At 42.7% G+C, this 13,471-nt stretch overlaps 1 protein-coding gene across 1 annotated transcript in view; it reads left to right on the forward strand.

Annotated features, from left to right (window-relative positions):
• Nucleotides 1–4,532: 4,532 nt before the first annotated feature.
• Nucleotides 4,533–13,471, forward strand: part of LOC120798486 (probable G-protein coupled receptor 158) — a 59,448-nt gene continuing 50,509 nt past the window's right edge. Inside the window, exons 1-2 of the mRNA XM_040142745.1 lie at nt 4,533–5,389; nt 12,139–12,244. Of these exons, the coding sequence (XP_039998679.1) occupies nt 4,533–5,389; nt 12,139–12,244 (963 nt within the window). The remainder of the gene's footprint in view (nt 5,390–12,138; nt 12,245–13,471) is intronic.

Here is a 13,471-nt window from a genome sequence, read left to right on the forward strand (position 1 = left end):
ACATGATAAGGCTATAACCGGGCTAAAATATGATTTAATTTAGTCTCACCTGCTGTTACAGTATTAGACATAGGCTGTATTTATGCCTGTCTGGTTTAAACAGTGCTTACAGCTGTGTTTTATTAGCGTAACAGTAGCCAGAAACAGTATTAAACTAATATGGAAATGAACTAATATGACCAAGGGCGATCATATACACAGTTAGTCCAGGGGGAAGGCGAGGTACTGAGGGATGCTATATGACTTAGAGGTAACAGCAACACTGACCATTTATCTTTGAGAAATAGGAGAAAGATTCTTTTAAGCTGCATGTCTTTGGTCAGAAAACAAAAACCACAGACATTGGGGAAACATGCAAACAAGCCACAATTTTTTTTTGGCCAACATTTGGTAAGAATCTGTTGCACTACACACTTAGACCAGCATCAGTTGATACTCTGTCCTTCCTTTGGCACACTGTACCTTGGGAAATGAATGTAGTTACAGTTTTCAACAGCCTTTTTCATCTTCATCTGGCAACTGCAGTTGATCTGGCCGCCAGAACATTGGCATTTAACAGAATGTCTGTTTTTACTGGGGAAAAGAAGGTTTGCACACTAAAGTTAACATATCATTATTTTGAAACTTGTACTATTTCCCTACTTGATGGCCTGTTTCTAGTTTACACCACCACAAAACTGGTGGTTTTGCCTCAGAATTAGCTCTGATGAGCAACAGAACTTGAGCTACTTTGCAATAAAATGAAGCTTAAAAAAATAAATCACGTCCTTCTTATTTTCACCATTTTCCTATTCGCTCTTCCTCGTGATCATTTTCTGATACCTTTGTGATACCTTTCTGGCTAGTCTAAGGTGAGCTATCAAAGGAAGAGACATGAGTTGCCATTTCCATCCCCACATCAATCAGGTTGGTAACCATGTGTTTCAGCAGGCTTACTTTACTTCTAGTCTCTATAGAGCAACCAAGGTCTAAAAGTATTTCCCACTGACAGAGGTCTGACGTTGTTGACACCTTCTACAGGCCAATTAGTACATTAGATGGAGAGATGTGGTTGCAACTCAATATCAGAAGATGCTGTTATGACAGTAAACTGCATCTGTGAAGGAGCACCATAATTCATAACTATAAATATTTTAATCTTACATACTGTGATGGTCATTAGTGCCTTTCCGGTTCCTCTTGAGTTAGTGTTTGACTGTGGATTTTCATTGAAAACACACTTAAAGGCACAACATTGTAATCTTTCCTTAGGCAAAACATCTATTTAGCCCCGGTCAACTTCGCACCGACAGCACCTTTCAACTTTACTTCTTTCAGTTCAAATGCAACTCCCTGCAGGGGCACAGTAGCAAACCGCACTCCTGCATGTGGGACAAAACGCATCAGAGGAAATATCCTTTTTGCTCAGAAGACTTTTTTCCCCTTCCCTCGCTCTCTTCTGAGGTAATCTAAAGGAACCTCTGGGAGAACAGAGAGCGCTGGTACAGCAGCGTCTACGACTGTTGCGGTTGTACAGACCCAAGTTGTAAAGCATGCAGATGAAGCAGCAAATAACTATCAAATATTCATCAGGCCAGGGGTGGCAGTGCAGCTTGTAAAAGAAGATGAAATAGAGGGGGGCAGGAGCAGTCATTTCGTGCAGTCTCTCCTCTGTTTCCCTCTGATGCTCCCTCTCAACTTGGTGCCTCCTCCGTTCCTCTGCCTGATTCACGATCTCCACCACATTCACACCTTTTCTGATGTGGCCTGGAGATTGTTCAGTTATATACATCAATGAACCAAATGAATGAAAGTGTTGAGCGTGTTTTTTGTGATTTACAAGTACTTTCTTGTCAGTTGTAGGTGTTCCATCAATTGTTAACCGTCTGCCTGTGAATTTCTGTCTTTTGCATCATTACATGTCAAACTACGAGGCTGACTGGTGAGTGTGTGAGTGCACAGTCAATGTGTGTGTGAGGTGTATACTGCAGGTTCAGTTGTAGACACTGCAGGGCCAGGCTACCTTCCTCATTACTGGCTGCAGCGGGCGGATTGAGGGAGATCTCCGTGGTCGACACCTTCTACTGCCATGGCAACGGCCTGCGAGTCACCCCGGGCAAGCTGCACTTTGCAACGCCCATTTACAGTCTGGGGCTGACTCCTAGTCGGGGTTGGAGAATGTCAGAGTAGACCGAGATGGGCTTGCACGCACACCCGCACACACACACACAAAGACAAAGACAAACAATGCTTTCAAGTTTTTTTTATGATCAACAACAGATGGACTCCTGACGTATCCAAACACAGAAAGAGAGCATTTACTCACTATAAGTAAGAGAGGCGTGTGACACAAAAATTACTGTCACCTCTCTCACTTCCATTGTTCACATTTATATGTGCATTATGTCTTTATAACTGTGTCTATGTATTTAACATACTTTATTCACCGTGCAGCCAAAAGTATGTGGACTCCACTCTCTCTCTCTCTTTGTGGACTTTTGTTCTGGGGTTGTTTTTCATTTCTAGACTTAGTTCAAATTAAGGAAAATCTTTATGACACAGCATACAATTTTAGAGTAGACAATACTGAACTAAAGAAATTATTTTCCCAGTTTGGTGTCAAAGAACTTGGCTTTTCTCCACAGGGCACTTACTCCATCCAACACCTTTGGGATGAATTAATACCCAGACTGCGAACCAGGCCTTATCACCCAGCTTCAGTGACCGACCTCACTAATGCTCTTGTAGCTGAATGTGAGCAAATCCCTGCAGCAAGGTTCCAAAATCTCATGGACCGTCTCCCCAGAGGAGGTGTCCACAAAGTTTTGGCCTTGTGTTGTATATTGTATTCCGTACCCTTGGATTCAGTCTAATTGCCAGAATGCTCCTCCATCCTCATAACTGAGTGCCCTTCATCACTACCACCCTCACTTTTCTTCCAAAAGTATGTGGACACCCCTGTCCACATTGTTATCTGTACTTTTGGTCAGGGACTGTTTTGTGATTGGGACCCTCAGTTCCATTAAAGAAACACTTAATGCTACAGCCCACAATGATATTTTAGACACTGGTGTGCTTTCAACTTTGTAGCATCAGTTGAGTGAAGGCCCTTTCCCCCGCACAAAGCCAGGTTCATGACGAAATGGTTTTCCCACTTTGGTGTGAAGGAGATTGACTGGCCTGCACATCAGGTTGTTATTGCCCAGCATCAGTACCCGACCTCACTAATGCTCTTCTGGCTGAACGGGAGCAAATCCCTTCAGATTTGATTTGATCCCCGACTCCTCCTGTCCACAAATCAAAGTGTCCTTGAGCAAGAGACTGAACATGGTCGCTTCACCGACATAGGTGTGTGAATCGGCGAATTAGAGGCAAAATGTCAAGCGCTTTGTCTGATAAGGTAGAAAAGTGTTTTACAAATTAAACCCACTCATCTTTTCTCGGGTGTTGAGGCTACAGTTCGCTTTTTGTTTTGTTTTTTTTCTATCAGAAAAAACCATGTCACAAACTGGAGGCATGGAATTTGAAAGACATGAGGCAGGCAGGAGGACTCGAACGAGGAAATTAATTGCATTTTGGGACATGTAGGATTCAGTGTTTTTGGTGTCTCACCCATAGTTGAGACAAAAAGTTCGAATGTCTCAGCGTCTGCTGCTTCAAACTACACAATTCGTCTTAAAATTGCTGGAGTAGCCTTTTCGTGCACCTATTTTTTTTTTGGCACTTCATGTTCAGTAGTCACCTATAAGAGCAATTTCCCTGTGTCCTCACGCTTTTGGCCATATAATGACCCAGTATCTTATGTAATACGACATATACATATGTTGCATAGGTTTTTCTCTTTTTGTTCAGCTCTATTCTATTGTAAGCTTCCCGTCTAATTGCCTGGCTGTTCCTCCATCCTCATCACTGACACCTCCTCATCACCTCCCTCGCATTTCTTCCTACGGGCGCTACTGTCAGCACCGGACAGCTCCAGCCCCCCCACCCCAACGCTCCGCCCATCTCCGGCAGACTGGCAGTGAGAAACCACCACACACACTGGTGGGCTACACTTCAAGTGGCCTATTAGGCTTTTATTGGGAGGGACGGAACTTCACGAACAATTTGCTGCGTTCCTCGTCATCCTACTCCTCTCACATGGATTTCTCCGAGGAGGAGCCAGAAGAGACCCCGAACACCCGGTCGTAACGTCGCTGCGTGTGAATGGATTGCGGGCTGATGTGGAGTCCGTGTTTTTCTCTCATGAGTTAGGAGACTGGAGAGTGTCTGGGCAGCTGTTTGGATCGGATGGGTGTTTTGTAAAAACGGAGAAGAAGGGAGAGAAAGTCTGTTCTTTCGGGCGCGGACAAACGGCGCGCTGGATGAGAAGTGGAAATCCTTTATCGTTTCCAGCTGGATCATGGGTGTGAAATTAAGGGCATTCTCTGGTGTGTGCTTCTTAAAGTGCCTCATCCCGTGAAACGGCGGAAGAAAGAGAGTGGCTTGGGTTATGCTCGCCACACTTTGCCCAGTGCCCACGGTGTCTTCTCTGTGCCTGTGAAAAGGGAACCATGGCTCTCCTGGTCGTCCCGCTGCTTCTGCAAACTGGGCTGGTTTTGGGATCAAACTACGGTTATGTGGAGTGGTCTGACGGTGACAGAGACGACAAGAGCCCACCAGTCTTCAGCACCCAAAACATCAACAGGGAGCCGCCCCACCACCCGACCTACTACTCGTTACCATCCACCGAGCGCACGGTGGTAGCGCACAAAATTGAAGAGGACCTACCGAGGGTGGTGACCGCTTTCCTACACACCGGGGACTCCTCGGCGCTGAGGCAGGTCAACTGTTCGCGGAGGTACGAGCTGAGCAGCCTGCGAGGCGGCCTGCACGTCGCCTCCCACTATTCCCTGCACAGCATCCTGGACACTGTAGCGCACGCCACAAACTTCCTGAACATGATCCTGCAGGCCAACAGGTCCCGGGAGCAAACCCTGCGCAGGGACATCCACTGGTACCACGCGCTGGTGCAGAGCATCCTCGAAGGGGACCCCAAAATACACAGAGCGGTGGTGACCTTCCACGCGGACGCGCCGACGCCAGGGCCCCACGTTTTCCTCCAGGCGACGAGAACCGAGAAGGAGGTGGTGCTGCAGGACCTGTCCAGCTCTGCGCACCGTCACCTGAAGAGCAGGAGCCCGGAGTCCGACTGGTTTAATGAGTTTAGGGAAGGGAGGAGACCACACTTGCACAGAAGAGTCCCGGAGGCATCGGGCGCCAAGAGTGGAAGCTACCTTCTGGACAAAAACCAGATCAAGTGGTCGGCACCGTACCTGGAGTGTGAACACGGGGCGTTTGTGCCCTATTGGCTGCTCACCTTGTCCGCTGGCTTCTATGGACTGAAGAGCAACTCTGCACCGGAGTTCAGGTGAGAGGAATCGTGTGTTTGACAGAAAGAGCGGGAGAGGAAGAGGCGAAAGATGCTGTTTGTGTCCGATACATTCTCACTTTTTCGGTTTCAAAACGCAGAAATAATGCGTTCATATTAAAGGCATTAAGGTATTCCACCCTTTTTAGGCTCTGAATGTATACTTGAAAACTTTCCAAAAGGGAGATTAAGTCCATCAATCAATTTCTTCTATCTTTTAAATTCACTACACAGTCATTAAAAAGTCAGCAACAGCTATTAAAAGTACCCCACACTGATTGATAATAATGCACTATGAGACTTAATTTAAATATGGATCCTGCTGAACTGACGCCTTTCATGCAAGAAACAGATGTTGTAAAATTCGCTTCACAGACACAGGTAGACCTCTCTCGTTTAATATGCTCGCCTGTCAAACTACAGCTGTGCGTCTCTACCGCTGTATCCTACAATCTAACGAACACTGCAGGCCATACACAGCGTTTGTCGGTGAAGGGACTGATACAAGCTGGCTTGTTTGTGTGTGTGTGTGTGTGTGTGTGTACAGCAGTTAGGTGCATAAAAACACCCCAGGATGTCACATTTCAAGGCTCCAGTCCAAGTGCCACGAAGAGATCAATTAAGTCATGAATAAACAATGAAAGATCAAGAACTGCAACATGAAGCCGCCCTGAATTTCAGGTGCACTTCACTTTTACATCAGTCTAAGCAGAGATGTATCACAAAAGATGTGCAGTTCAATACAATCGGAGAACTTCTGAAACCATAGAAAAGAGAAGTTTTTCCTTGACACCAATCACTTTGTCAATTTTTTGAGCCAAGATTCTACCTCAAACATTCTACTTACACCTCAAGCAAGATGTTTAGTACAACCTACCTTAAGTGCAACTAGTGCACAAACAGGGCAAAATGAATATGGGTGCCATTTTACTTGGAAGAACTGGCACAAATCTTGCTCAGTGGTTTATAGGAAGCAGTCATGCAAGCGATCGGGGCCTCAAGTTGGCAGGCATCCATGCTGTTGAGTGTCCCTGAGCAAAGTGCTGCATCACTACCAGCTCCAGGGACAGTCACAGCATCTACTGTGTATTCATATGACGAAGACGACTGCGGAGTTACACAGAATCAGTGTAATCAGAATCCTCTTGATCTTCAACTTTATCTTACGCTGGAATCCAACAGACATTTATTACAACAGCTCAAAAGTTAATTGTCTCTCTTATGCAGTTTCGGTTTGCTGTAACAACCCAGACAATATGTCTGTGATGTTCTGTTCATCTCCATAAATGACTCATTGCCTGTCTGGGATATTGCCTGTCTAAAACAATCAACATGCCATGTTGTTTACCCAGTTGAAAGAAATGACAGCTCTGCTTGTGTCAGTTGCCTAAGGTGTCTGATAATGTTAAGTGTCATTAAATGAATTCAGTGAATGAATTCATAATTAATCAATTTATTAGTCAGGCTCAGGCAAGAGGGTTTTGAGCAAGTGTTCAAAAGAGTGGTGACATTTTAGAAGTGACTCATTCGTGACAGTGAGAAGGATACTTTCATTTGTGCGTTAAATCCTGTTCGAATTCCATATGAATGGAGAGAGGACAAGAATACAGAGAAGAAATTCCGCTATGCTGCGATGTAAAACATTTTTTTGTTGTTGACTGAATCATTAACTAAAAAACTGAAGGGTGAGAGAACAGAGGTTGTCTGATTTGGTTTCTACACAAGGGACGTCTTGTAGATAGAAATGTAAATTTGTAAATGAAATGTACTGTAGTTTGACACTTACTAGTTTTTTTCCAGCACTTTCAGTCGTATCACATGGTTTTCATCAGTGGTTGGAGTTTGCTCAGTTGTTGGTGAGATGGATCCCTGCGAGTTTAGTAGATGTTATGATTTTATTCATAGCACTTTTAGGAATTCTAGTCTTGGTTTTAAGTTGAGCATGAAAATTCATTATTGACCTTGGAAATAGCAGTTTAACAAATTACAAACTCAAGGTCCACTTACTAACTTTTTTTGAGCTTCCACATAACAACCTGTAAAAAACAAGTCCTAAAAGTGCAACGGATGAAACTCATAACAACTACTGAACTTGAATGTAAACAGATCCAAGTCCAGTACAACTGAGCAAACCCCATCTGCTGATGAAGACAATGGGATAAAGTTGAAAGAACTGAAAAAAATCTAGTAAGTGGACCTTGAGTTGGCATTCTTTTGTCAAATTACAATTTCCAAGATAAAATATTTACTTTAATGCTTAAAGTAATGTTTGGCACTTGGTTGTGAAGTCAGCAGAGGGAGCCAAGGGAGAACTCAAGTAAGGAGGGAACATAGTGGTTATTTAAGACCAGCATGTCTTGTAGAAAGATGCATTCTCTAATAAAGGTTGGCTGCAACTACACAACCAGATGCATGCTGTTTTCGTCCTCACTCTAGTTTCTGTAATATGAGTTGTGGCCTGCAACTTTTCTGCGGGTTCTTCTACTCATCTCGCGCCTGTGATGACATTTCAAAAAAATAGAAAGTTGTTTGGTTCTGGATAGAAAAGCATAAGCTAGTTCAGATGACGGAATCAGTTCCACCATGTCGTCCTCCTTCAACCTCAAAGCAACCTCTTTCCTACCTTTAGAGGCCATTAGAATGAAGAGAAGCCATTATGTTTTTTAAACTAATGGCCTCTCTTTTACAAAAACTAATGGCCTTCAAATGCAAATGATAATTGCAGCTTTGAAGCAGAATCATGACATAAGAAGGGACAGGGAGACTGCCTTTAGGCACAGCAGGACACAGCTTACATTCTGGGTTTGCTGTTAAGGATGATTTGATTTTTTTTTTGTGTCTGTCAGGATACAGTAGCTTTGAAGCTAGCTTTAAAGAAGCAACAGGTTCCATTTGGAAATCTGTAAATAAGAATCACAGTTATGTTGAGACATTATAATAGTTATAAAAAACAAATGACACCATAACTCTGAAGACTCCACCAGCCTCATATCTGGATTGGATTATATGGGAAAAGCACAAAACAGCTATAGAACAGTGTGAAGGACGGGTGAAGCTACTGCTATAGAGCTTTGTACTGTGTCAATTGGTAGAAAAAGTGGATGAAAAGAAAACATGTTCGCTTACTCTGTATAGGGCCATAGAGAGGAAACAAAAGCACCTGGAGAGTAAATCTATGGAAGCCCATCTCTATCAGAAAAAGAAAAAAAAAATGGAAGTAAAGTTATGTGTAGTACGAATAAAAATACTCATAATTATGAGTTACAAGTCAAATATATTAGATAAGTCTAAGTTTTGATTTCCTAAATCAAAATTATGAGATAGTAATCTACATTTATGAACTAGTAAGTCTAAATCTTGACTTGCTAAATTAAAATTATGAAATGCTACGTCCTATAAGATATTGAGTCAAAATAATTTTGAATATCCTCCTTGTGCTATGGAGCAAAGAAAGAAAGAAGACCTAGCTCTTTCAGTACCATTGACTTCAGTTATAGGCCTGCATTTATCTCTACCACGGTTGTAAACTTAGGGAAGTTGACACCAAGTATCGCTAAAAAAGACCACAGTGGAGGAACTCATTAACTTTTTCATTATTTTTGACAATTCATGATGAATACTACTACATTTTAACATTCTCTTAAAGATTATCAACAACATCAGATTAAAACTAACAACTTAGTCTCTATCCAGGCTGTGGTTTTGCTTTGTGAGACTCACAATCATTTGTGCCTTGTGTTATCTTGCATGGGTCCCCACATGGTTGTCAGATCCGACATCTATCACATCTCTCTGCTATTTATACTGCTTTTAGTTGCTACCAAAAGTTGACCTGTAAACACAGACACACACACATTCTGTCACTCACAGGTATCAACACATTTTTCTCCCTCTCTTTCTGTCTGGTTGTGTACTCGAGGAGAGATGTTTGGCCACAGCCTCTCACGTGGCAGATGGAGGTAACGGGATTCAGGATCATCCAAAAAAGCAGGGAGACAGGGAGGGTGAAAGCATGTGAATGTACAGCTTGTACAGTGGTGGGGGAAATGGAAAGGAGAGGGTAAATCAAAGAAGACTAAACATGCTTTACGTGGTTGTGTGAAAGACAGAGTCATAAAGAGGTTGGAGATAAGCCGCAGATAAACTGTTAGAAATCACTGTTGAGAACTAAATAGCTTACCATTCATTTGTTGTGATGATGCTATTGTAAAGATTTGGTTTGGTTTAGGTACAAAAACAACTTGGTCAGGTTTAGGGGACGATCATGGTCTGGGTACTTAAGGTAAGTGGTTACGATAATGAACACGTGGTTATGGTTGTAAAACGATTGTGGTCATGGTTAAAAGAAACAACGTTGACAGCTCGCCCTGAAATGGGAAACAAACAGCAGTCTCCCGTGTTAGAGTCCAGGGTTTTGTCGACCGTCTGTCCACCTTGACCTCAGCCCTATGTGCCCATGTCACAATTACTATGGCCACTAGAGGCTTTGTCACTTGAAGGTAAACGTGTTTTGGGGCATTTGCTGAAACGACTGATGCTGTCCCACACGACCTCTAGATGTTGCTTAGCAATAAAACATAAATATGGGACGTAGGAAACTGAATTTTAATTAATCCATGGCTTAAAATTGTCCCCAATTAAGTTACAATTGACTTTATCCTTGCAAAAAATGAGTTTCCAGCTGTTTTAGGAAATGACATATTATTTATTTATTTATTTGTGCATGTGCGCTGAGCTCGCATGCAGCCACTTGCAGTTGCTCCTGCTCATTTTCTTATTTTTCCAACTTTTTAGCTTTCTTCTTTCGTCAACCATGTTCAATTTTTTACAAGTATCCAATTTAAACTGCGCCCTCTCTCAAACATGCTAGTAGAGAGAGTTCTGGTCTGTTTTTTTTTTTCATGGTGGAATTACTTATTAGTGAGTGTAGTGTTACGCGTTTTCATTCAGCTATGCTACCGTCGCGCAGCAACTCCAAAGTCTCATTTTTTACACCAGGGACCAGCTAATCACGCTGAAGCCTGCCAGCATGGCGACCAAAAAAATGGACACCCCCCGTAGAAATCAGGAGGAGGACACACAGTGGATGCAGAGGAGGAATGAAGCAACGAGGAAAAACCGCTGGGTCCAGACCATAGAGACTGATGGAGAAGAGGAGATATAAGCCGTAGCTCCCTTCTATCATCATGGGTAATGTGAGATCACTGGACAATAAATGGACAAGCTAGTGGCCCTAGTTAGGAATCGGAGGGACTCTCCGTGAGCGTAGTGTTATGTGTTTCACAGAGCCATGGCTACAGGAAGATACTCCGGATCCCATCGCTACCATCAGCTTTCAGATGGTTCAGACGGACAGGATGGAACATTTCTGCAGCCCAGACATTGAACTGTTAGCCATGGGGCTACATCCATACCACATTCCCAGGGAGTCCTCACACACCATCTTGGATGTTGTTTACATCCACCCCTCAGTTAGTCCGGCAACCGCGTGTGTCATCCACTCTGTTACCGTAAGACTCCAGACTCGACAGCCCAGAGGTTTGTTCATGATCTCTGGACAGATTACTTTTTGCACATTTGAATTTGTACATTTTTCTATTCCCTTACTGTGTATTTATTATTATAACTCTTTTATAATAGTTTTTACTTTTTCACTTATTTTCTTCCTCTTTCCTAACTGCGTGTTGTGCAATGGTAAAAAAGCAATTTCCCTGCGTGGATCAATAAAGTTTTTTTTTAACCTTTTAAAAAAATGATGATACAATTTATGACCCAATTTAAAAGATTTATGGCTTCAGGATGAACTACTAGGCTCGGGACTGAAAGGCTGCAGACGTCAGAAAGTATTGAGAGACGGACTGACACATTGTTAGTTTTGGTCTTGTCAAGGATTTCTTGACAATAACAAAAAACACAGAATATTGCTGTAAATATTGCAGGGCGGCTGTGGCTCAGGAGGTAGAGCCGGTCTCATCGGTGTGTGTGTGTGTGTGTGTGTGTGTGTATGTATAAGAAAGTGCTGTATGAATGTGTGTGAATGGGTGAATAACTAGGAGACAGAGGCAGCAACATTTTTGTTTTATTAAAAATTATCATTGTGCTGTGTCCTTTTTTGATCAAAGCAATACAGTCCTACTCAGCGCATCTCACCGTGGCTCTCTAATGTTTTTACAAGAAATAGCATAACCTTGATTTGCAAGTATTTATGGTCATTTCAACCTTGATTCTGTTTCTTTTTTTCTATGACTTTATCTCCCTCCCTTTCTTCATTACTCACTTCCATCACTCTTAATTTCTTCCCACTTTTGATCTTTTTCATTCTTTCCTCTCTATTACCACCCTCCTTTTCCCTGCTTGTTCTTCTTGACTTTACTTCCTCCTCCTCCTTCCTCCTCTCCCCCACAACAATTTGCTTAACTCTTTACAATTTTGTCACCTTTGCCCCTCTCTTTCCCTCTCTCACTTGTGTCAATTCTACATTACAACATTACTATCCCTCATTTTCTATCACGTCTCTCACCTTCCTTCCTCTTCTATTTCGCTTCTCCTATATTCCCATGAAATATATTTCTTTATTTTTCTCCTCATGTTATCATTTATCACAATCTATTGATTCTGCCCTCGACCTCCTTAACATTTCCATTATTTTACCTCTCCGGTCCATTTCCGGTCCATCTACTCATTACTCCTTCCTCATCCTCCTTCCATTGTACCTTCCTCTTCTTTCCTCCTTTCTTTCCCTCTGGCAGGGGTGTTGTTCGGGTGGATGTGAACCTACAGGGTGTGGACATAGACCAGTGCTCCAACAGTGGCTGGTTTGCTGGGACTCACCGCTGTAATCTCACCAGTATGGAAGTGAGTCTACTCTACAGTATGGTTGTCTTCACCACAGTCATTGTCAATTAGTAATCATTTGAAATTTCTCTCATTCTATTTTATCTGTCAATTTTGTCATTCTGGTGTATTGTAAATGAAGTGAATGTATTTCACTGTTACATTCAACTATTTGTTCATCCATACACCCTTCAGTCACTTAAGTAAGTCCTTAAAAATTCCCTCAAACATATGGCAAAAAGGTGCCCTGAAACAAAGACATTATAATAATATCCAACATTGAGGGCTTGAAAGAGGCATTTGACAAGAGACTTTACTGTTGGGCATTAGTGTTGTTGTTCACCATTTCCCCCCTCAACCATGTTCCTTATCAAAGTGTTCGTGACCTGCTCACTCGCTCTAAGGCTCTCTGATTGAGAGCACCAGCTAACTGACCAAAGCTAAAGGAGTAAAGCTGTCCACTCAGCCCTACAAGTCCTCCCACTTAAACGACCGTATATACAGTCTGTCGTTTGTCCCTACCCTCTGATACAACCCATAGGAGCGTCTCCTGAAAAAGTGCCCCCAAGGGAGCAGGCCTACCAGATCGTGGTTATAAAAATAAACGTGGAGAGTACCGGTGGTGGCGTATCAAACCTTAGTTGTCATGGCTACAATTATAAACATGTGATTGAGCTTATGGAACAGTCCCTGTTTGGTTAGGTTTAGACACAAAAACAACTGGGTTAGGTTTAGGAAAATATTGTGGATTGGGTTAAAATAAGTACTTCCTTAAGGTGAGAGGACCTTTGTCGTCAGATCAGAAGCTTCACTTGATATGTAAAAACTTTGACCTGCTGGTGGCACTAGAGGTAAAAGTCAGAGGATCACCAAAGTGATCAGGATTCATCCTCTGGGCACCTTGAATATCTGTACCCAATTTCATGGCAATCCAATATTTGTGAGATATTTCACTCTGGACCAATAGAATAACATTTCCATCCATAGAGCCATGCCCCTAAGAACTATTCTCATCATTGCATGGTAAAATATCTGGGAGGGCAAAACCCTCGACAGCAGTCCACTGTCTGTAGACTTCAGTGACTGTGCTGCAGGGTCCTTGTCTATAATAATGAAAGTTGGCAACGGTGATATGTCTGTGTATGTTTCTTCTCCATGGTATAATGTTTTTACTTCTGCAACCGCTGTGATGGAACTGGCATCAGCTATACATCATGTTGTCACTTTCCAGGGTAATGGAGAGAGAGA

This window comes from Xiphias gladius, chromosome 14 (assembly GCF_016859285.1).
Source record: "Xiphias gladius isolate SHS-SW01 ecotype Sanya breed wild chromosome 14, ASM1685928v1, whole genome shotgun sequence".
Classification (NCBI taxonomy): Eukaryota; Metazoa; Chordata; class Actinopteri; order Istiophoriformes; family Xiphiidae; genus Xiphias; species Xiphias gladius.